Here is a 23,229-nt window from a genome sequence, read left to right as displayed (position 1 = left end):
GGGCACCTGGGTGGCTCAGTTGGTTAAGCAACTGCCTTTGGCTCAGGTCATGATCCCAGGGTCCTGGAATCGAGCCCCATGTTGGGCTCCTTGCTCAGCGGGGAGCCTGCTTCTCCCTCTTCCTCTGCCTGCTACTCTGCCAGCTTGTGCTCTCTCTCTCTGTCAAGTAACTAAATAAAATTAAAAAAAAAAAAAAAAACTAAAATTGTCTTAAACATGGGATGCCTGGGTGGCTCAGTTGGTAGAGAATGTGTGACTCTTGATCTCGAGTTTGGGAGTTCGAACCCCACGTTGGATGTAGAGATCACTCAAAAAAAAAAAAAAAAAAAAAAACAACCTAAATAAATAAATAAATAAAATTGTCTTTACACAAAAAAGGTGATTATCAAACATTTTGTCTTTCAAAATATTTATTTCAAGTATAAACTTATGTAATGTACTATATATAGGAAGACAATCACATATAAGTAATAAACTTGTAGAACATAATCATTTGATCATCAAAATATAAAAAAATGAAAATAATCTTATATTAGATAATCTGATTGAAAACAGTGTTATCTTATTCAAGTAACAAGCCCAAACCAGTTCCCAACTAAGAGTTAAAGCTCTTTTCTCTATATCTTCATACGCTCGGACTTTAGACAAGGATCATAAATCTTTAACCAGAATTGTTCCCCCAAAAATCCATATTTAAAGTTTCTGTTGCTCTTACGGAAATTATTCAGTTTTGTTTATTTTTCATAAATATTTTTGAAATGCCACGAAGCAAACACATCCACCCTTGGACAATGTCTAAATCCTTTTGCTTACAAAAGTAGAATTAGCTACATAACGAGTCTGAGGTCAAGTGGGAGGCATCGGTGGGTTATTAATCTATACAGGAATGACCTGTCATTTAAGGACAGAGCGACAAGATGAACGCACTTTGAAATCTGGTTCCATCTGATGATACCCCATGTTAACACAAACCTCCTGGTTCTAGAAACCTTTTCCAACGGTGTGCATGAGTGCCCTCGAGAGAATCACCAGGAGCAGGAAAGTTACAAGCCAAGTTCTTGCTGTGCCTGGAATGCTGGTCAGAGTCACCGACCCCCGACCCCCGTACACCAGGGGAAATGCACAGCTGTCCCCCAGAGTGCATGTGAGCCCAGTCTGGTGTGGGGGAGGGAGACCCCATTTATTTGGATGAGGCAGGATCTGTGCCCTCCAGAGGGTCACCATGAGGGAGTTGACCTTTCCCCCCGAGGGCACTGTGTCCTACAGAACTCCATCCTGGGTTTGTCAGCTGACCTCTGCCCTTCCCTCCCGGGCTGTTCTCCGCCGGACCTTGCGTCTCCCAGCGCTGAAGGTGGGAAGTCTGGTTTTCTGCCTCTTGCTCGTCATCATCTGAATCGGACTCGTCGTTGTAGAAGTGGATTGTGGCTTGCACTGGGAAACTGGCCAGCACTTTTTCCCCAGAACTTTGCAGATACTCTTGGCGCTTTGAAATGGGTAAATAAAGTCTAATATTTAAGAAACAAATACACCATTAATACACCCAGAAACAGGCAAACTCCCATCTAGCGGGTCCTCTCCCCTTGAGGCGGCTAACCCCCGGTCTCCCTCTCTGATCTTGCCTTCGCTGCGCACAGTGGTTCCTAAATCATCAGAACGCAAAACCGTGGGCAGGTGGAGAGACCTGATCAAAGGAACCCTACACACCAGTTCAGAAATGAGCCTATAATCGGGATGAACAGATTGATTTAGACCACCATGGGAGAGAGGGTGTGCCTCCGTGAAGGTAAAAGGAAATTAAAACACTGAGTTTCATGTTGAGGAGTCTCATTTTGATCAAAGAGACAATGTCATATATCCTGGAGAATATATGTCTTATTTAGGTTAGGTCCTTATCCCCCGCAACACCCCCAAGTCTGGGGAATCTTGTGACCTTTCGGGCTCTGGAGTAAATCTGGCTCTGAAACCCCAGTCTAGAGAAGCAGCTAATTATTATTATTATTTTTTAAATATTTTATTTATTTATTTGACAGAGAGAGATCACAAGCAGGTAGAGAGACAGGCAGAAAGAGAGGGGAAACCAGGCTCCCTGCGGAGCAGAGAGCCCAATGCAGGGCTTGATCCCAGGACCCCAAGATCATGACCTGAGCCGAAGGCAGAGGCTAAACCCACTGAGCCATCCAGGAGCCCCTCATGTAAAGTGTTTAAAATACCCCTCAGTCTCCCCATAATCCCTCATTCTTACACCTTTCATTCACTAATTTATTTGCATTTTTTCTTGAGGTCTTCTGAGGAACTGAGAGGGATTATTATTTGACCACCACTATTTGCAAAACTGATTTATTTTTTTATTTTTAAATAATCTCTACGCCCACCATGGGGCTTAAACCTACAATTCCGACATCCAATCACATCCTTTACCAACTGAGCCAACCACGCACCCCTGCAGAGCTGATTGTAATTTCTCTCTTGGATGGAGAAAAAAAGAGAGAAAGAAAATGCCCTATTATAAATAATGTGTGACGATTCCGAACTTTCTAAGTTTTTTTTTTAAGATTTTATTTATTTATTTATTTGATAGAGAGAGAGAGAGACAACACAAGCAGGGGGAGTGGGAGAGGGAGAAGCAGGCTTCCTGCTGAGCAAGGAGTTGGACGAGGGAGGGGACGAAGGCCAGATCATGACCTGAGCCAAAGGCAGATGCTTAACAGCAGAGCCACCCAAGCACCCTTCTGACCTTCCTAAGGTTCCTGAGAAATCAGGGATTCTCAACCTCCAGAGCGCGTTTGGCAATGTCTGGAGACATTTCTGGTCGCCTTGACGGAGGAGGAGCTACCAGCATGAGTGAGCAGAGCCCAGGGACGCTGGTAAACATCCCATCATACCCACCACGGCACCTTCCAACAAAGAATTGTCCAGCTCAAAGTGTTGGCAGTGCTGGGGTTGAGGAACTTTGCAACAAACGACCACTGCAACAAATAAAACCATTATACGGTTTTCTTTTTCTCTCTCTCTATTTTGTGTGTGTGTGTGTTATTCTTTAAATTTATATGTATTTCTATATTATATAAATTACAGATAACGACAGAAATATAAACATAGTTTAGGGTTTGGCCATATTAAAAATTAGCCTGTAATGCTGAAGTTATTTACAGGAGAATTTGAATTTGTAAGTTGCCTGGAACTGATTTAAAATTCTAACAGGGGCGCCCAGGGGGCACAGTCAGTTAAGCTCCAACTTTTGATTTCCGCTCAGGTCATGATCTGGGTGGGGGGTGGAGGGGTAGGGGGTAGGGGGCGGGGTGGGGGGGTCGTTTGACTGAACCCAGCACTGGGCTCTGTGCTCAGCAGGGAGTCTGGATGGGATTCTCTGTCTTCCTCTCCCTCTCTCCTCCCACTCGAACTCTCTCTCTCAAATAAATAAATCTTTAAAAAAAATTCTAACAACAATAAAAACATAATTGGGAGAGGGTGATAAACACCATCAGATCTAAAATTGTTGATAATTATTGAGGCTGGTGATGGGCATGTTGGGGGCGGGGTCCCAGGACTCTTCTCTCCACTTGTGTGTAAGATTGAAATTTTTTTATAATAAAAAGATAAAATAAAAATAAAGCTTCCCAAGTGATCCTATGGGGATGGAAAAGCTTCCTTTTCCAGAAATCACTCTTTGACCAGTCGGAAGGGCTTTCGATTTCATCTCCAGCAATGAGGATCTCTGGATCTTACTACAGTTTTCAGTCTTCCGGGATAACCAGGGTAAAAATACTCTGAGGAGGAGTGGCTCCTTTTGCTGAAGGGAATAAGAGACGGGGAGAGAAAGAGACAGAGAAACAGACATAAGTCCTGAGCAAGAGCCACCTGCCTCAGTGGATGAATGTAAGAGGGACACAGCAGTGGGGGCGCTGTCACCCCCAGGACCGTGGGAGCACAGAAAGGCTAGAGGGGCCACCGTGGTGGAGCCATCCCCCAGCCCTTCATTCAGTCACACACGTATCTGGAAGGTTTACTTTGCTTTAGACAGTATACTAACTGATACCCGGGAGACAAATCAGAATAAACTTAAATACTTAAGTAAATAAACAGATACACACGTACAAGTCATACTCCGCTGAATTTAACCCAAGACATGAAATGCAATGAGAGGTATGAACAAAAGACTTAAAGGAAAGACATCAATCCAACCTGCAACTAGAACGCTGAATGAATGAATGAATGAATGAATGAATGGATTCCAGAAATCCAACAAAATATCCTTGAAGTTTTGGGAGGTCATAATAACTAAATATTGGACAATATATGGAATTATTTTCTACTTTGTCAAGAATGTGCACAGTTGAAGACACGAAATTGTATTTATGTCTCTATTAAAAGAAAATAATCTATTTCTTACTGTGAGGTCATGTTACCTTACAGGATGCTGAAACCCAAAGGCCCCCTTTGATCCCGGAGTTTGTGGGTCACCTCCAGGTTCAAGCTGTAAAGACAGAAACGTACAAACAGACATAGTCAAACACATCCCTCTGAGGTCGCACCTTGAAATTCTAGAAAAGAAAATCTAAGTGGTTTGCACTTCTTAGTAGCAATACGAATTTAGAGACAGTTTAAACACCTTTACGGTATTTCACGAGCCTCTTTCTCTTCCTGCTGTCAGAGATGTCCTGGGCACCGTGAGGGATCAAAGACAGGAAGATGAGTCCCATACAGTCCTTCAGTTCAGGCATTTTTTTTTTAAGTTTTTATTTATTTATTTGGCAGAGAGAGGCGGCTAATGAGGTTACACAAGCAAGAGTAGAGGGAGAGGGAGGAGCAGGGAGCTTGATATGGGGCTCCATCCCAGGACCCTGAAATCAGGATCTGAGCCAAAGGCAGACACTTAATGACTGAGTCACCCAGGTGACCCCAGGCTTTTACAATTAATGGGAAAAGACACACGTAGGAAAATGACTACACTACAAAGCCTCTTACAGCAAGATGCCAACAATTCTAAGCAGGGAGGAAGAAAAAGTTCACGGAGGGCCTCGTGGAGACATCAGCAGCATTTGGGTGTGTAAGTCTGAGACCATTCTTGGCGGAGGGGAACATCAAATTCTGAGGGGCCAGAAAACAGAGACCGTAGTTGGGGAAGGGTGAGGAGCCCAGTGCAGAACGAAGGAGAAGCTGTGGTATTTAATGGGCCCCAGCAGGAAGCCGAGTCCCGATCACAGGATGCCTTGAGGACCTACTTCTGAGCCTGGAGTTCAACCGTCAGATCAGGGACCAGCGCACAGTCTAGCTTGGGGAGGTAAGGACTCGGAGGTACGGGTCGAGAAGGGATAAAGGTCTGAACAGGGACAGGAAGGGAAAGGAAAGGTGGATTCCAAGGACACTTCAGTCGTATTCAAAAAACAACCTGACCACTTGAATGTCACGAGTGGAGGAGAGGGAAGCCAGTCTGAGGAACGAAGGGCTACGTTGATGGAGATAAGATATAAGCAGAGAGAGAGAGAGAGAGATCGCACACCAGGCTTGTCCTTGCGGTGACCAGCGTTGGTGCTAGGGAAGTGAAGGGACAGCCACACTCTGCCTGTCCAGGCCTGACCCCGTCCTGCCCAAATTCATGAGGTCCTGAATCTCAATGAACTTGGCCTGAACTATGGTCAGATGATCTGATGGGCTACAAAGCTGGCGACTGTCATTCGATCTCAGAGCTCCTCCATCTCAGAGCTCGGAAAGTCGTAGTTACTATGGAAAGCGGGAAGAGACGCTCTTGCTTGAAAGTAAGCTGAAATGAGCTAGGGCAATGGGTCAGAAACCCCAGCGCTTGGGTTTGTGTGGCGTTTAGCAGGAACCAGATCGGGAGTGAGACAAAACCTGCTGGAGCAGGACAAGAAAGGTCCTGCTCAGCAGGACCCTGAGGATGGTTCCTCACCAACGATCATCACACCCTGTCCGTCCCACAGCGATAGCTGTGTAGCCTTTGCGAGCAAATGTCATTATATTTTACCATTATATTTTTTACAATATGCTGTGATGAGCGATGTCAGGGAAAGAAAATGAAGTTCTTTGAACAAAATCTTCTCCAAAATGAAGTTCACTTTTTGAGGACTCCAGAGAATCATGTCCGTGCTAAGCTGTATTGTAATTATAAAATACCCCTAACTGCCAACTAACACAGAAAGCAATCCTGCGCTGTCAGAGGTGATTTTACATTCTGTGAGGGGAGAGCATCTAAAGCAACAAGGCAAACTTTGGTGGACCCCAAAAGACAGTGTCAGTACAGAAAAAAAGCTTCCTTTAAGTGAATCATTCTAACCAGACTCTGTGAAACATACAATACACCTTTAGAAACTCTAAAACTTTACCCCCCAACATACATAGCTTTATGCCACAAATATCTTCTAATTAAAGATCATCTTCGGGCGCCTGGGTGGCTCAGTGGGTTAAGCCGCTGCCTTCGGCTCAGGTCATGATCTCAGGGTCCTGGGATCGAGTCCCGCATCGGGCTCTCTGCTCAGCAGGGAGCCTGCTTCCCCCTCTCTCTCTCTCTGCCTGCCTCTCCATCTACTTGTGATTTCTCTCTGTCAAATAAATAAATAAAAAATCTTTAAAAAAAAAAAAAAGATCATCTTCTCTTGGCAGAAATGTCTACACATTCACACTTGGGTAATTCAAGGGGATCAGGAATGTATACAAGGAAAGGTGTGTGTGTCCTTAGGAGTAAGAGAAGAGATAAACATAGACTTCCTTCCATTGGAGTCTCCGGTTCTCCTCCCCACGCAGCCTCTGACTCCGATAAAGCGATGGGGTGGGAAGCCTGTAATATGGGAAGATGAGCCCAGCAGGACACAGCCCCAGACGTCTCCTTTCAGGAAATCACCTCCCTTGCAAGGTGGGCAAGGGGCCAGGAGGGAAGTATAACAGAGGTCAACACAGGCCTGGGCTGTGGTTCATTTTCCCCAGGCAGGAGGGAGACAGCTCCCAAGGGGAGGTAGGGGTACCCAGTGAGTGAGGGTGACCCAGGTGCTCAGGGCACAGGGCTTTGAACCCGCCCTCGAATTTCTCTTTCTCAAAAAATACGCAACAGGGAGGGCTCTGGAGCCAAGGAATTTTCCCGCGTTGTCGGGAGAGGGCGCTGTTGAGCAAGAAGCGTTCTCTTCCAGCGCTAAGCTGCGCTCACCCTGCCCGGGGTCCCGGAACCGTAAGCCTTACAGGGAACCTGCGGTCGCCCGCTGCTGTCCTTTCCGCCTGGCCAGCTGGGCTCTGCAAAAAGCTAGCCAGCCCCCTGAGAGCAACCCCCCCCCCCCAATCCACGGACACAACCCTGCCATGCTAACGATCAATTAGCAACTCCCTACAGTTTAACACTTTCCTGCAAGTAATCATTTTTCTCACAAATATCCTTCTCATCCTAAGAGGAAAAAAAACCCATCTGCCTTGCATACTATACTGTGCTATTGTATTTTTATTCTTGCAACAACGGATAGGCTCCTTATACATTTCATTTAACAAAAAAAATGGATAATTGTGAACTTCTATCATTTCTCCCTCTCTCAAGCACTTTTTAAATCTTGTTTAAGAACTTGAGCTTGAATGCAAAAGGTGTTAACTATTTTCCATTATTTAGATATTTCACGTATTTAAGAGTCACTTGGGTTACAAAATCATATACCTTGTTAATCTGATACAGATTGCATGTTTAATTTTTTTAAATAAAAGCAACAATGAAAACTTCCATTATCCAAGCTGTTTTAGTAAAGTAGTTTGAATATCAAAATACAGTCAAAGGTCAGCTTTCGTGCACCTGAGTTTCTTATCATATTACAAATAACTGTACACATAACCTATACCACATGTTGGGTAAGTTAAATGCATGGTCCTTTTCAGCCTGATTAGCTCTCCAGCATTGTAACAGTCATCAGCTTACATTTTAAGATTTTTGAAAAGGAAAGGTAAAGTCTATGAAAGCAAGCTATTACTTCAATAAGTATAAAGCAATTTAGGTACCAATGCAGGAAACAAAAGAATTGTGGTGGAGATTAATCTTTACCCACAAAGCCTTGGCGGGAGTGTATTTGCTCAGACAACATGAATTACCCCAAGAGTGCTTGCAGACTGGCCAAAAGCGCTTCGGGAAGGGCCAGATGATGGGTGGGGGCTTTTAACCACCACTTCTGGGCACTCCAGACTGGTTTCTGCCCTTATTGGCACTGTGGTACGAGCCCACCAGTAATGGCATACTCAGAAGGGGGACTGGGGCAGCTTTCTCTCCTCTCCTCCACCTGCTGGTTTGCGGCGGGGGAACTCAATGTCTCGCTCGCTCTTTTCTAGAACTCTCTTATAATGCCGGAAAGAGCTATGCCATAGTGCCGTTGCTTTTCAAGAAAGCAAGCAGGAGCCCAGTCTCTATACATGTGACTCAGGTCTGATCAACAACCAGCTCACCCAGGTTCCCTCTCCCAGGCCCACAGGAGTTCTGCATTAGGGGACCAAGGGAGGGACAGGCGGAGGAGGCCTTTCATGGTCATTTTTGAGTTGTGCCACTTTCTGGCTGAACCCTTCGATACCACAATGCCCGCCTTCGCCTTACCCGGCTTCCAGTTCTGGTCAGCTCAGCTTCTCGGGATGTGAGGATCCAAGGTCTCCATGGTGTGGCGCTGGAAAGGCAGGGACCAGAGGTGAACCCCAGAATTTTCTGCTGTCTTTTAAAATTATATCATCAGAGTTATCGTTCTTATCAATTCCAGTGTTTGACTGAGAGTCCCTGGATACCATAGAAAGTTCTTTCACGTTCTCAGTCTGAATAAACTGATGCCATTTGCGTTTTTGTTTTTTTCTCTCCTGCCACACTCTTCTCTGCCTTCACCGGCTTTGAGAAAATAATCTGATGCAATTATCAGGGGACATATAAATTGAGAGATTTCCCGCTCCCAACCCAAATGGAGTCTCCAATTGATTCCCCACTGTAGCTGGCTACTTTGTTGCTCATTAATTTCGACTGCCCCCCCCCTCGGCTGTTGAAGGATCTAACCCCGCAGAGATGAGTCCACAGGGTTCTACAACGCAAAAGGGGGGTTGGGGAATGGGTTTCTCCTCCCTGGCTGCCTAGCCACCCAACCCCTTCCACACTTTAACTGTACTATCTTGAAAGGGCTGAGCCCCAAGTACAGGGCAAACAAAGACTGTCATCAAGAGTGTGACAGTCCGCGTGAGGGGACTCTCTGGAAGGCTAGCTGGGAGGCCCCGAGACTTCAAGTTCCCAGCCCGGTGAATTTCAGATCTATGAATGGAAGCGTTGGCCCTTTTGGTTGGTGTGCGCCTCCCGGGCCCCCACACTTCGGCGCTGTGCGCGGAAAATGGAGAGGACCGTGCGTCCCCATCCAAGGCTAAGGAACTTGCTTGACGTCGCAGTCGGGCTCCGGGGCTCTGCTCGGGTTCTGGGGGCTCCACGGCGCTGGCATCCCGCTCTGCGCTCGCTGCCCCGACGCGCCGCGCGCCTCCCGACGCGTCCAGGGGGCCGCGGGGACACCCTCACCTCTCGGGCCCGCGCGGCGGCGGTGGCCTCCGGGGACCATCCGCGGGGCAGTGACAGACGCGCCCGCGCGCCTCCCGGGCTCCGGCTGCCGCCTCGGGTCTCATGGTGTCCGCGGCAGCCAGCGCCTCTCCCGTGGCGCCAGCGACACGGCCGCGCCTCTAACCGCTCGGGCGAGGGCGCTCACCTACCAGTGCGCTCCGCGCCAGGTTTAAAAACGGGGGCGGGGCGGGAGGGGACACGGGAAACCGAGGAGGAGGGGGCGGAGAGGGCGCAGGGAAGCTGCGGGAAGGGACAGGGAAGCCGGAGAGGGGGAGGGGAGGAGAAACGCTTCAGAAGGGGCGCCCCGCGGGGAGTGAAGTGGGGGAGGGGGAAACTATCCGTGGAAAGGACTCAGGAAGCTCGGGGCGAGGGTGCGGAGGGGACAAAGGAAACCCAGGGAGGGTCGCCAGGGGCGGGGACAAGGAAGCTCGGGGAATGGGCGGCGGGAAGTGACTCGGGGAAAGCGGGGAAAACGTGTTAGGGTGGGGGGATTCTATGGGGCACCCTCCCTATGGGGTCGCGGGTGACGGAGCACATGCTCAGGGGCCTCCCCTGCTGGGCGCTGGAGCGAAGGGGTCCCTGGCTTCTTCCTGCCCCTCTGGGGCTCCCCGCAGGCCTAGGGGTTCTGGTTCCTGCGGCAGCGTCTAGGTGCCCAGATTTCCGGAGGATCTCAGGTCCACGCTTTTAAGCAGCCGCGCGGTTGCGGGGCGGGGAGCAGTTACGGATGTCTCGCGACCCACGTAGACCTGCCCTGCCTGCGGTGCCGGAGCGCGCGCCCGGGATGCCCCGACGGCGCTGCGCGAAGCGTGTTGGCTGGAGACGGGGCTGCGCTTCCAGGCGGTGGAAGGCCGCGGAGAGGACGCTGCCCACCGTCCGGGTCTTGGGAAAGAGCATGACTCCGCGTGGGGATGCGAGGGATCTGCCGCCTGTTAGCCGGCGGCCGCGCTTAGAAAGCGCCGGGATGAGCCTGGAGGCGCCGACGCCCGGCTTTGAGGACACTTCCCCAGGCTGCAGGGCTCGAGGGCGCGCGGGAGCGCAGCCACCACCGTCGCCAATCGCAGGGTTAGGTGGAAGGAATGCTGGTTTCTTAGTTGCCCCGGCGACAGAACACCGAAGGCGGCGGCGGGCCTGGAGTCGGGGCGGGCAGGGGTGGGGGGCAGTATTTGCTTAAATAGCCTCTGCTCCTCCGCGCCCCACTGACGCTGCGTTTGAGAACTGGAGCTTGCTGTATGTGATTTATGGGAATTTCCGCGTGCTGTATGGGGGGAAAAATCAACGAACTTAAGAAATAAAAATACTTCCACATTTTGTTTTCTTAAAAGCAACAGATGTTTGACAATAATTAATGCCAACTAAAGGCAGCGAGGGAAAATTAATAACCTTACTAAACGGTTTCATACAAATGATTAAAGAAGACTAAGTGTAAGAGAGGGGGAGGGGAAATCGAAGAACAACATTAGCAGACAACTTAACAACAAAAACGTACTGCATTAACGTTGAGCAGCCTCTGTGGGCGCCTTCAATCTAGTGTCTTTTCAGGTAGCCTATGGCAAGGTAGTCGGATTACCTTCCTATATCACGTATATCACGTGCCTTAAACATGATCGCCTCTTGGCTCGGTAATTCTCCTTCTGGGTCTATATTAAAAATGTATTAATTCACAGAGAGATGTTCATTATAGTGTTATTTATAATGCTGAAAAATATGACTAATGACTAATCAATGACTAATCAGTGATGGTGGACCATCATGCAGCTAATAAAATGGTCATTGAGTTTTCACCAGTTTGGGGAAATACATACATATAATGTTAAAAGAGTAAGATCTAGGGGCGCCTGGGTGGCTCAGTGGGTTAAAGCCTCTGCCTTCAGCTCGGGTCATGGTCTCAGGGTCCTGGGATTGAGCCCCGAGTTGGGTTCTCTGTTCAGCAGGGAGCCTGCTTCCTCCTCTCTCTCTGCCTGCCTCTCTGCCTATTTATGATCTCGGTCTGTCAAGTAAATAAATAAAATCTTAAAAAAAAAAAAAAGTAGAATCCAGAGTATACAGGGGCTACAAATGACAAAACAGAAGCAGCCACTGAGTACCGGGATTACCAGGGATTTTTTTTTTAAGAATTTTTTTATTCATCTGTTGTGATGAGCACTGGGTCTTATACGCAGGTAAGGAATCATTGAACACTACATCAAAAACTAATGATGCACTATATGCTGGTTAACTGAACATAATAAAAAATAAATTATTTAATTAAAAATAAAAAATTTTAAATAAAAAATAAAAAAATTTAAAGATTTTTAAAATTACTTTTAAGTAATCTCTACACTCAACATGGGACTCAAGTTTATAATCCCAAGGTCAAGAGTCCCACGCTCTACTGACAGAGCCAGGTCCCCCACTAAGGACTTAAAACACTTAAAAAATTTGTTTTCTAAATTTTCGACAATGAGCATATATTTCTGTGTGGTAAAATACGCATCACATCATTTACCATTTTAACCATTTTCAAATGCAACTCAGCAGCATTAAGTACATTCACACTGTTGTGCATCCAGCCCCAGTAACTCTGTGCCATAAAACACAAACTCCCCACAACCCTCTCCTCCAGCTCCTGGTACAACAATTCTCCTTCCTGTGGCTCTCACTATTCCAGGCACCTCCTATAATTGGACTCATTTGTTCCTTTTGTGAATCCCATAATTAATTTCATAAGCTAGTTAATTATGAAATTAATAATTTCATAATAATCCTCATCCCAACCCTATAAATAGGCATTATCCTTATCTTACAGATTAAGAATCTGGGGTTCAGGGAGGTAGGGTAATTGGCATAAAGTCACCATCTGGTTAGAATACCAGAACTTGTGCTCCTGCGGGTACTTGGAATTCAGACAATGCTGCAAAAGTAAGTTTCAAAGATAAGAAGGACCCAAGACAGCGCCTGCACATAGTAAACACTCAGTTTTGTCTTCCTGTTTTCTTTTGTTCTTCCTCCACCTGGTGCGACAATTTCAGCGACCATATCAAGTAGTTATGGACTATACCCAAAGTATATAATAAATATCAATGAGTTCCTACTGATATCAACAAAGATCAAGGGGCAGCTGGGTGGCTCAGAGGGTTAAGCCTTTGCCTTCAGCTCCTGTTGGGATCTCAGGGTCCTGGGATGGAGTCTGCTTCCGCCTCTCTCTCTCTGCCTGCTTCTATGCCTACTTGTGATCACTCTCTCTGTTTAAAATAAATAAAATCTTATAAAAAAAAATCAAGTGACAAGCATAAGCAAGTCTCCTTACAGAAAAGTTCCAAAACATTTATGTAAATACTCACCCTCAAGGACTTGGGATATAACTCCAGAAACTATACTGAAAATTAATAGCTATGCATGTTTCTACTGAAAATATATTTAATGAAAAATAAGTTCATTGGTAATGCAGGATAAAGGGATGTGTGTGGGGTGTGTGTGTTTTGAGTTCTTTCTGCAGGTAGAATTAAAATACAGTAACAGAAATAAACTGCTGTTGAGTCAAGGACTTTCAACTCAAAGGACTTTTGTGTTATCAAATATGCTATAATTATTTCTTAAACTTTTTGGGAATCCAAGGAAGATGTTTGTGATAGAGGAAATAATTTGCCAAAAGCTATAGAAATCTTAAGAAACTTAATTAAACTCTTGGTTTATAAACTGGGAAAAATTGCATAGCTTCAAGTGCCTGGATTCCTGCCTCGGAGGTGATGTGGGAAAGAGATAAAATTGAGGTTCTATTTCTTGCTCTGTTCTCTTTAATTAAAAATTCTTTTTCATATGCTGACTTTCAGTTGTTGCTTAGAAACAAAGAGTGAAGATGTCAACCCTCAGGGTTTCCGGCTTGCCTAGGAGGAGGATACCAAAAGTCAAAACATCTCAGAGGGCAGAATATTTTTACATAAACAGTGCTGAAGACAAGCAGGGAAATGACTGTTTCCTTTCCTTGTGTTTAGACAGAACCTGTTTCCTGTTCTCTGCTCCACAAAGTGGCTCCACAATTCCCAAAGCTGATTTAGAAGTTTCAAGATGGTCTTGCTGTTGATATTATTTTCTAAGAGATTGTTCTGGAGACCAGAAAAAAAAAAAAGTCTATTTTTCTATGGGAATAAGATGCATTGGGACATTTTTGTTTTTAAGAAATTGGTTTTTATTTTTTAAAATCATGGTAAGATACAAATAACATAAAATCTACCATCTTAAACACTTTAAGTAATTGTAATTGAAGTGTAATTGACACAATGTTATATTAGTTTCAGGTGTACAACTCAGAGATTCAACAACTCTGTAAGTTATGCTCCTGCACTGTGCTGTTTACCCTGTGATGTATGTATTCCATAACTGGATTTTTAAGTCTTTTTTAAGTGGTATCAAGTACATTCATATTGTTGTGCAACCACTCACCACCACCCATCTCGAACTTTTTCATCATCTGGAATTGAAACTTTGTATCCATTAAACACACATTCCCATTGCCTCCTTGCTCTGCCCCTATAACCTCTATTCTATCTTCTGTTCGATGAACGATTATCTAGGTATGTCCTGTAAGTGGAATCAAGCAGTACCTGTCCTTTTGTTTCACTAAGGATGATGTCCTCAGGGTTCATTCACCTACCTGTAGCATACATCAGAATTTCCTTCCCTTTCAAGGCTATATTCCATTGTATATGTAGATCATTTCCATTTCTCCATTCATCCATCGTGGGACACAGCTTGTTCCAGTCTTTTGGTGATTGTGTATACTGCTACTAAGAACAGCATTCATATGAGCCCCTGCCTTCACGTCTTTTGGTATGTATTCAGAAGTAGAATTGTGAGATGAGACATACTGGGTTTTGAATTCTTAAAGCTTGAGTTTGTTTTGGGGGAAAAAAAAATTTTTTTAAAGATTTTATTTATTTATTTATTTGACAGACAGAAATCACAGTAGGCAGAGAGGCAGGCAGAGAGAGAGGAGGAAGCAGGCTCCCCGCTGAGCAGAGAGCCCGATGCGGGGCTCGATTCCAGGACCCTGGAATCATGACCGGAGCCAAAGGCAGAGGCTTTAACCCACTGAGCCACCCAGGCGCCCCTGGGGGAAAAAAAAATTTAACAAGGAATTTGTTTTCAAGGCGTGAAAGAGGAGATGTTATAAACATTTGTAACCAAGCTTCTCCCTGTGACTGCAGACGTCTCTAGCTTAACTGTGTGATGATGAATGTCTGGGTGCTGGAACCAAGTCCAGATCCTCCCAGTAATAAAGCCCGGACCATTGCAACAGCTCCCTGACCTCCTCTCAGATCCCCCTACTGCTCTCCCTTCCAGCCCATCGCCGAGAGCCCCAGGCTTCTGGACTATTGGTGGACCAGAAGGATCCCAGACAGACGCACCTCTCAGGGCCTCTGCCCCGAACAGCATCCTTCCATATACCCACATAGCTTGTCCTTCATCTTCTTCAGGTCTCTACTCAAGTGTCCCCCGAAGTTGAAGCCATTGCTAGACACCTGTCTAAAGCACCTCTCTCTCTCTCTCTCTCTCTCTCATGCCCACACACTCACACACACATACAGATGCATGCCCCCCTCTCTCTCTCATGCACACACACTCACACACACATACAGATGCATGCCCCTTGGCATTGCCTCTCCCCCTTCCTGTTCTGCTTTGTTTTTCTCAATAGTACCTATCACATTTAACACATTATATTTTAATATGTATGTATTTCATTGATTATCTGCCTCTCTCACTAGGCTGTCAGCTCCACGGGGATGGGGCTCTTGTCTGCTTTTGTTCATTACTGTATCCCGCCACCTAGAACAGCATCTGACATAGTATGATGCCCAGGAAGTGTTGGCAGGTGTGTAGCTGTGCCTACAGTTTACTTTGGATGAAAAGGAAGGAGCACTTAAGTACTTTGGAATTGCCTAATTATGTACTTTGACTTAACACCTCAAATGAAAGAATCTGGAAAGCAGCCCATTTTATCCGCCTATGACACATGATAAATATGAGACTCTCACTTTAGACTGGGCCCAAAGTAAGCATGGTGCTATTCACCTGTAGTGGGTTGAATAGTGTCCCCCAGAAAGATACACCCAAGTCCTAATCTAGAACCTCTGAATGACCTTACTTAAAAAAAATTTTTTTTGGGATGCCTGGGTGGCTCAGTGGGTTAAAGCCTCTGTCTTTGGCTCAGGTCATGATCCCAGGGTCCTGGGATCAAGCCCCACATCGGGCTCTCTGCTCAGCAGCGAGTCTGCTTCCTTCCCTCTCTCTGCCTGCCTCTCTGCCTACTTGTCAAATAAATAAATAAAATCTTAAAAAAAAAAAAGAAAATTCCTCAAAAAAAATTTTTTTTTCTTTCAGATGTAATTAACAATCTCTAGAGGAGATCACCCCAGATTTAGAGTGAACCTGAAATTAAGTGGCAGGTATCTTTATCAGAGAAATCGTAAGTGGAAGGCAAAGGGAGACTGGAAACACAGAGACACGTGGAGAAGAAGGAGTTGTGAGGACCGAGGCAGGGACAGGAATGAGGCATCCACAAGACAAGGGATACTAATCAGGGCAGGCAGCTTCCAGAAGCTGGGAGAGAGGCATGCAGTGGATTCTCCCAGAGAGCCTCCGGGAGGAAAGCCCCTGCAGGCAGCTTGAGCTTAGACTTCTGGTCTCTAGAACTGTGAGATAATAACTTTCTGTTATTTTAAGCCATCTAGTTTGTGGTAATTTGTTCCAGTGGCTCCAGGACATTAACACCCCCCCAGAGGCATCTGTAAACTGGCCCCCGAGTTGGTGACTGTAATGAGATTCACTCTTCCGGTTGTGTCTAGAGGAGAATGAAGAAATTCCTATTACTTACAGCTTGCCCGGTTGTTCGCAGTGTGCCTGACCAAAACCAAAACCAAAATGAAATGACAACAACAATTAAAAAAAAAAAAAAGGACCCTGCAGGATAAAAGAAGCAGAAATCAAGATGCCAGAGCAGGAAGTGACGTGGCTATCATTCCTGGCTCCTCTCCATTTCACAGACGAGGTAACAGAAGTTCAGGAAATGACTTGCCTATGACAATTGTAATAGCTAATGTAGTAATATTAAATCTGACTAATATTTATTGAGCATTTATTATGTGCCAGGCATTATAGTTTATGGATATCAATTCACTGTCTTTAAGAACATGTAAGGAAGACATTTTTTTTTAAGATTTCATTTTTAAGTAATCTCTTCATCCAATATGGAACTCAAACTCACAACCCTGAGATTAAGAGTCACATGTTGCCCCAACCAAGCCAGCCAGGTGCCCCAGGGAGAGAACATTATCTAAATTTTCCAGGTAAGGAAAGCAAAGCATGGAGAAGTTAAATCATTTCTTCAAGATCACCCAGAAAATCAGAGCTGGGACACAAACCCAGGCAGACTCACTCGAATCTGAGGCTTGGCAAGCATGTTCTGGGGAAGCCAGAACTCCCTGTCATCTGTCAGAATTGGTGTCCCTCTGCAATCACACTGGCTTCCCATGGGACTAGCGATATGACAGATAAATTGTGGTGGGGAGTTGAACGGATGAGGGCAGCAAGACCCGTAGCTCATTCTCAGGTGAAACCATGTAGGGTCATGCTGAAACTGCTACTATTCTGAGAAGTTGAAATTCAGACCCTCCCTGTAAACTCTGCCTCTCTGGCTCTCTGTTGAAAGTGAAGATGCTTTTTTGTGGATGGAGCTCGGTGAGGTATGGAAAACATGAGGAGAAAAAAGCAGGACAATCCTAGACAATCTATGGCTCCTGGAAATATACAGTAAATTTTTTCCTAATGTGGCATCAGCCCATTTTATTTTCCAAGGCTGGCGAAAGCTCAAGCACATGGCCAGGGAGATCGTGTCCCCAAGGATGGGTATAGCATGTCTGTAGGGGCTCATGAAGATGGGGGCTCTGTCCCCCAGGACATGACCCTGAGATCATCGTCTAACTCCATGATGTGAGCTAATTATATCTGATAGCTAATCTTTCCATTGGTTCTTGGATGAATACCCCCTTCCCAGGCCCCAGTCCCTTCTGATGTCCCCATTGCCTGTGTGACAACGGTCCTAAACCCCAGTCCTACCCCTCTGATCTGATGACTTGGCACCTCTGCTTTGCTTTTTTGCTCTTTCCTGTGGACACTGTCGTAATTCGCCCCAGGGCTCAACAGCCATCCAGGGGCTCCAGGGACCAGTTCATTCACCTGTCTCCAGCCACTGGGATTCCACAGTGACACCAGCAACATGCCAACTGGAGCTGGCCTGGCTCTCCAGGAGGTGGACTGAATTCGTGATGCCCAAGAATCTTCACAGCTCACCGGAGCCTGCTTCAATGATCTCTTCTTTTCCTGTCTGCATGGGGTGACAGGCACAGCCCTGTGCTTTGCAACCAGGACCCCATAAAAAGGAGACTGTTATTCATATGTTGAAGACCTAATCCCTCAGTACCTCAAAATATAACTGTATTTGGAGATAGCGTTTTCATTTTTTTTTTCAGTTTTTATTTAAATTCTCATTAGTGCGCAGCTGGGTGGCAGTTAAGCATCTGATTCTTGGTTTCAGCTCGGGTCATGATCACATTGAGGTCCTGAGATCAGGCCCCACGCTGGACTCCATGCTCAGCTGGAAGTCTGCTTGGGATTCTCTCTCTCTATCCTTCTGCCCCTCCCCCAGCTTGTGTGTGCGAGCTCTCTCTCAAATAAATAAATCTTAAAAAAAAAATTCCAGTTAGTTAATATATAATGTAATGTTGGTTTCAAGAATAGAATTTAGTGATTCATCACTTCCATATAACACCCAGTGCTTATGACAAGTGTCTTCCTCAATCCCCATTATCCACCTCGCCAATCCCCCAACCCACCGCCCTCCTTCAACCCGCAGTTCATTCTCTAGAGTTCAGTGTCTCATGGTTTGCCTAGCTCTCTCTCTCTCTTTTCCCTTCCCCAGTGTTTGCCTGTTTTATTTCTTAAATCCACATATGAGTGAGATCATATGGTATTTGTCTTTCTTTGACTGACTTATTTCACTTAGCATAATACCCTACCGATACCCATACCCATAATACCCATAATACCCATAATAGCCATAATAGCCATAATAGCCCCACCCCCATCATTGCAAATGACAAGACTTCATTCTTTTTTTTTTTCCCTTAAGATTTTATTTATTTGACAAAGAGAGATCACAAGTAGGCAGAGAGGCAGGCAGAGAGAAGAGGAAGCAGGCTCCCTGCTGAGCAGAGAGCCCAATGCAGGGCTTGATCCCAGAACCCTGGGATCATGACCTGAGCCGAAGGAAGAGGCTTTAACCCACTGAGCCACCCAGGCACCTCTAGACTTCATTCCTTTTTTTTTTTTTTAAATGTATTTGACAGAGAGAGATCACAAGTAGGCAGAGAGGCAGGCAGAGAGAGGAAGGGAAGCAGGCTCCCTGCTGAGCAGAGAGCCAGATGTGGGGCTCGATTTCAGGACCCTGAGATCATGACCTGAGCCGAAGGCAGAGGCTTAACCCACTGAGCCAACCAGGCACCCCTAGACTTCATTCTTTTTGATGGCCAAGTAATATTCCATTGTGTGTGTGTGTGTGTGTGTGTGTGTGTGTGTGTATTTATTTCACATCTTTTTTGTTTTATTTTTATTTGAGAGAGACAGAGCACAAGCAGGATGAGGGAAAGAGAGAGAGGGAGAGGGGCAAGCAGATTCCCCGATGAGTGCAGAGCCTGATGTGGGGCTTGATCCCAGGACCCCAAGATCATGACCTGAACTGAAGTCAGACACTTAACTGACTGAGCCAACCAGGTGCCCCATACCACACCTTCAGCTACTCATCAGTCAATGGAAATGTGGGCTCTTTCCATAATTTGGCTATTGTTGATAATGTGCTATAAACACTGGAGTGCATGTGCCCCTTCGAATCACTACATTTGTGTCCTTTGGATAAATCCCTAGTAGTGCAATTGCTGTATCATAAGGTAGCTCTATTTTTAACTTTTTGATGAACCTCCATACTGTTTTTCAGAAGGGCTGCACTAGTTTGCATTTTGACAACAGTATAAGGGGGTTTGCCTTTCTTGGAGATAAGGTTTTTCTTTTTTAAAAAATTTAAAAAAAAAAGATTTTATTTGTTTGCCAGAGATCACAAGTAGGTAGAGAAGTAGGCAGAGGGAGGGAGAAGCAGGCTCCCTGCTGAGCAGAGAGCTGGATGCTGGATGCTGGATGCCGGGTGTGGGGCTTGATCCCAGGAGCTTGAGATCATGACCCTGGCCAAAGGCAGAGGCTTAACCCTCTAAGCCACCCAGGGACCCCAGAGATAGTTTTTAAAGAAGTTGTTAAAGCCAAATGAGGTCATATGGGTGGGCTGTACTCTCATACAAGTGGTGTTCTCTCTCTTTTTTTAAACGATTTTATTTATTTGAGAGAGAGTACGGAGAAGGGAAGAAGCAGACTCCCCACTGAGCAGGGATCCCAGGACCCTGAGATCATGACCTGAGCAAAAGGCAGATGTTTAACAGACTGAGCCACCCGGGTACCTTATCTTTTTTTTTTTTTTTTTTAAGATTTTTATTTATTTGACAGACAGATCACAAGTAGGCAGAGAGACAGGCAGAGAGGAGGAAGCAGGCTCCCTGCCAAGCAGAGAGCCTGATGCGGGGCTTGATCCCAGGACTCTGAGATCATGACCTGAGCCGAAGAGCCTTAACCCACTGAGCTACCCAGGCGTCCCACACCCTATCTTTTTTAAAATACATTTTTAGTTTTTATTTTTTAACATAATCTCTGCTCCCAGTCTGGGGCTCGAACTCACAACCCTGAGATCAAGGGTCACATACTTCTCCAACTGAGCCAGCCAGATGCCATGACGGGTGCTCTCGTAAGAGGAGATTAGGGGATGCCTGGGTGGCTCAGTCGGTTAAGCCGCAGACTCTGGATTCTGGCTCATTTCCTGCTGTCAGCCTTATCTCACCTTTGGCTGGATACTCCTAGAACAGGTGTGTGCTATGACAGGACTTTTAAATGAACCAGCTGTGTTACTTTTTACAGCATCTATCTTCCCAAGTAGAGCAGGACTGTATCCCTCACTCCTTTCCCAAGCCCCGAACAGTCTGTGTATTAGCATGGATGTAAGCTTGGCTGTGCTTTAGAGACCCCACATAATAGGGACTTACACGTGACAGAAGCCTGTTTCTCACGTAAGAGGCTGGACAGAGGTGGTCCGGAGTTGGGAGGGAGCCGAGCTCCACTCAGTTGTGCAGGGTCCAGCCTCCTTCTGTCCTGTTACTCCACCTTCCCCAGGTGCTGCCAACAACCTCGCGATCCAAGAGGGCTTCTCGCTCTGTCCTTGTCCAGAGTAGCGGGTCGGAGAGTGGAGGGGAACGGCGTTGCTTCTCTCTCTCAGGATAACCCCAAATGTTGCCTATGGCACTTCTGTTCACCTCCTCTTGTGACCCTGGCCACGGGGCCCCACTAACTGCGAGAGAGGCTGGGAAGCACAGTCATTGTTCTGGACTACCAGGCATCCAGCTGCAAATTCTGCCATTGTGGAGGAAGAGGAGAAGGGTCACTAAGAGACAACTAGAAACCTTTGCTCTACCATGTTCCATAATAGGTGCTCAATAAATATTTGAATTAATGAAATATTATCAATTAAGAATATATGGAGGTGATAATAATGCTCCAGGGGGCAAGGAGGATCTTTAATTTGAATAATACACCAGGACCGGGGTGCCTGGGTGGCTCACTTGGCTAAATGTCTGACTCTTCGTTCTGGCTCAGGTCATCATCTCAGGGTCGAGAGATCGAGCCCCATGTCAGGCTCCACACTCAGTGTGGAGTCTGCTTAAGACTCTCTCTCGCTCCACCCCTTACCCTTGCTCTCTTTCTCTTAAAGAAATAAATCTTTTTTTTTTTTTTTAAGATTTTATTTATTTATTTGACAGAAAGAGATCCCAAGTAGACAGAGAGGCAGGTAGAGAGAGAGGGGAAAGCAGGCTCCCTGCTGAGCAGAGAGTTCAATGCGGGACTCAATCCTAGGACCCTGAGATCATGATCTGAGCTGAAGGCAGAGACTTAACCACCCAGGCGCCCTCAAAGAAATAAATCTTAAAAAAAAAAAAATGTACAGGGGCACCTGGGTGTCTCAGTGGGCTAAGCCTCTGCCTTCGCCTCAGGTCATGATCTCATGGTCTTCGGATACAGCCCCATGTTGGGCTCCCTGCTTGGCAAAGAGCCTGCTTCTCCCTCTTCTTCTACCTGCCTCTCTGCCTACTTGTGCACTGTCAAATAAATAAATGAAATCTAAAAATAAATAAGTAAATATAGCTCTCAAAAAAAAAAAAGATACACCAGAACGAGGCAAGTTTTGATTAATGTAAGTTGGAATATTTACCATACAGAGAGCCAAAGATTTTCACTGAACACAACAGAAAGTATTGTTACCTTCTGTAACCTGAGGAAACAACTCTAAAAAAGTGTACCTAAACATTAGAGTGTAGAGAAAAAAACTTCAAACTAGTTAGCATGTATCTTAGGACGTTAAAATTTAACTATGGTGGCAATATAAGTTCCAAATATAGCGACGCCTGGGGGGCTCAGTCAGTTAAGCATCTGCCTTCAGCTTGGGGCATGATCCCACGGTCCGGGGATCGAGCCCCACATTGGGCTTTCTGCTCAGCAGGGAGCCTGCTTCCTCCTCTCTCTCTCTGCCTGCCTCACTGCCTATTTATGATCTGTCAAATAAATAAATAAAATCTTTAAAAAAAAAAAAAAAAAGGAACATCAGGGAGCACCTGGGTGGCTCAGTGGGTTGGGCCTCTGCCTTCGGCTCCGGTCGTGATCTCGGGGTCCTGGATTCAAGTCCGACACCGGGCTCTCTGCTCAGCAGGGAGCCTGCTTCCCACTCTCTCTCTATGCCTGCCTCTCTGCCTACTTGTGATCTCTGTCTGTCAAGTAAATGAATAAAATCTTTAAAAATAAACAAATAAATAAATAAAGGAACATCAAAGGAGAAAATACAGTTCAGTATTGTGCTGTATTTACAGAAAAAAGCCACAAAAATCTGTATATAATTGGACCCCTGTGTACTTCAAACCCATGTGTATCAAAGGTCAGCTGTATATTCAATTTACCCCTCACTCTAGGAAACCAGTTGTCTTGATGTTCCCCTTATTCATTTTTTTAAAAAAGATTTTATTTATTTGAGAGATCACAAGTAGGCAGAGAGGCAAGCAGAGAGAGAGAGAGGGAAGCAGGCTCCCCACTGAGCAGAGCCCAATGTGGGGTTCGATCCCAGGACCTCGAGATCATGACCTGAGCCAAAGGCAGAGGCTTTAACCCACTGAGCCACACAGGCACCCCCTCCTTATTCATTTTTCATTTCATCAGCAGATCTTGTGTTCACACGGCTCGAAAAACCACCCAGCATAAAAAGTGGCAGAGTGGGAAAGCCTCCTTCCCACCCCTGTGCCTCACCACTACGTTCCCCTCCGCCCTTTCCAAAGCTTCTTTTGCAGGCTTTAGGGTTCTTTATGCAAATAGGAGCAAATACACTTATGGTTTCTTATCAACCCCTTGCCTTTTATACAAAAGGTAGATTACCGTATTCTAGATATTTCCCTTTTTGTATCAATGCACAGAGAGCTGCCTCATCTTTTTCTTTTTTTAAGAGTTGTACA

At 45.8% G+C, this 23,229-nt stretch overlaps 1 protein-coding gene across 2 annotated transcripts; it reads right to left on the bottom strand.

Moving 5' to 3' along the window:
* Window positions 1-398: 398 nt before the first annotated feature.
* RIPPLY3 (ripply transcriptional repressor 3) lies at window positions 399-9,731 on the bottom strand. 2 transcript variants are annotated; one of them, XM_059388231.1, is made up of 4 exons: window positions 9,512-9,723; window positions 8,567-8,633; window positions 4,407-4,474; window positions 399-1,505 (listed from the first exon to the last, which is right to left on the bottom strand). In XM_059388231.1, the coding sequence occupies exons 1-4, from the start codon at window positions 9,613-9,615 to the stop codon at window positions 1,181-1,183; spliced, it is 564 nt and encodes a 187-aa protein (XP_059244214.1). In that variant the 5' UTR covers window positions 9,616-9,723; the 3' UTR covers window positions 399-1,180. The 2 variants fall into 2 exon arrangements, with proteins under 2 accessions (XP_059244214.1, XP_059244215.1); XM_059388232.1 differs by lacking the exon at window positions 399-1,505 and adding an exon at window positions 1,975-3,790 and having other exon boundaries at window positions 9,512-9,731.
* Window positions 9,732-23,229: the final 13,498 nt, after the last annotated feature.

The sequence above is a fragment of the Mustela nigripes genome, chromosome 2 (assembly GCF_022355385.1).
Source record: "Mustela nigripes isolate SB6536 chromosome 2, MUSNIG.SB6536, whole genome shotgun sequence".
NCBI classification, from domain to species: Eukaryota; Metazoa; Chordata; class Mammalia; order Carnivora; family Mustelidae; genus Mustela; species Mustela nigripes.
This window is presented reverse-complemented; position numbering and strand designations above follow the sequence as displayed.

Excerpts from the sequence above, each read along its gene's own strand:
- RIPPLY3 (XM_059388231.1), bottom strand. The coding sequence starts at position 9,615 with ATGAGACCCGAGGCGGCAGCCGGAGCCCGGGAGGCGCGCGGGCGCGTC. Across the intron at positions 4,475-8,566 it reads TGACCAGAACTGGAAGCCGG|CTTGAACCTGGAGGTGACCC; the intron begins GTAAGGCGAAGG and ends CTGTCTTTACAG. Across the intron at positions 1,506-4,406 it reads GGGTTTCAGCATCCTGTAAG|ACTTTATTTACCCATTTCAA; the intron begins GTAACATGACCT and ends CTTAAATATTAG.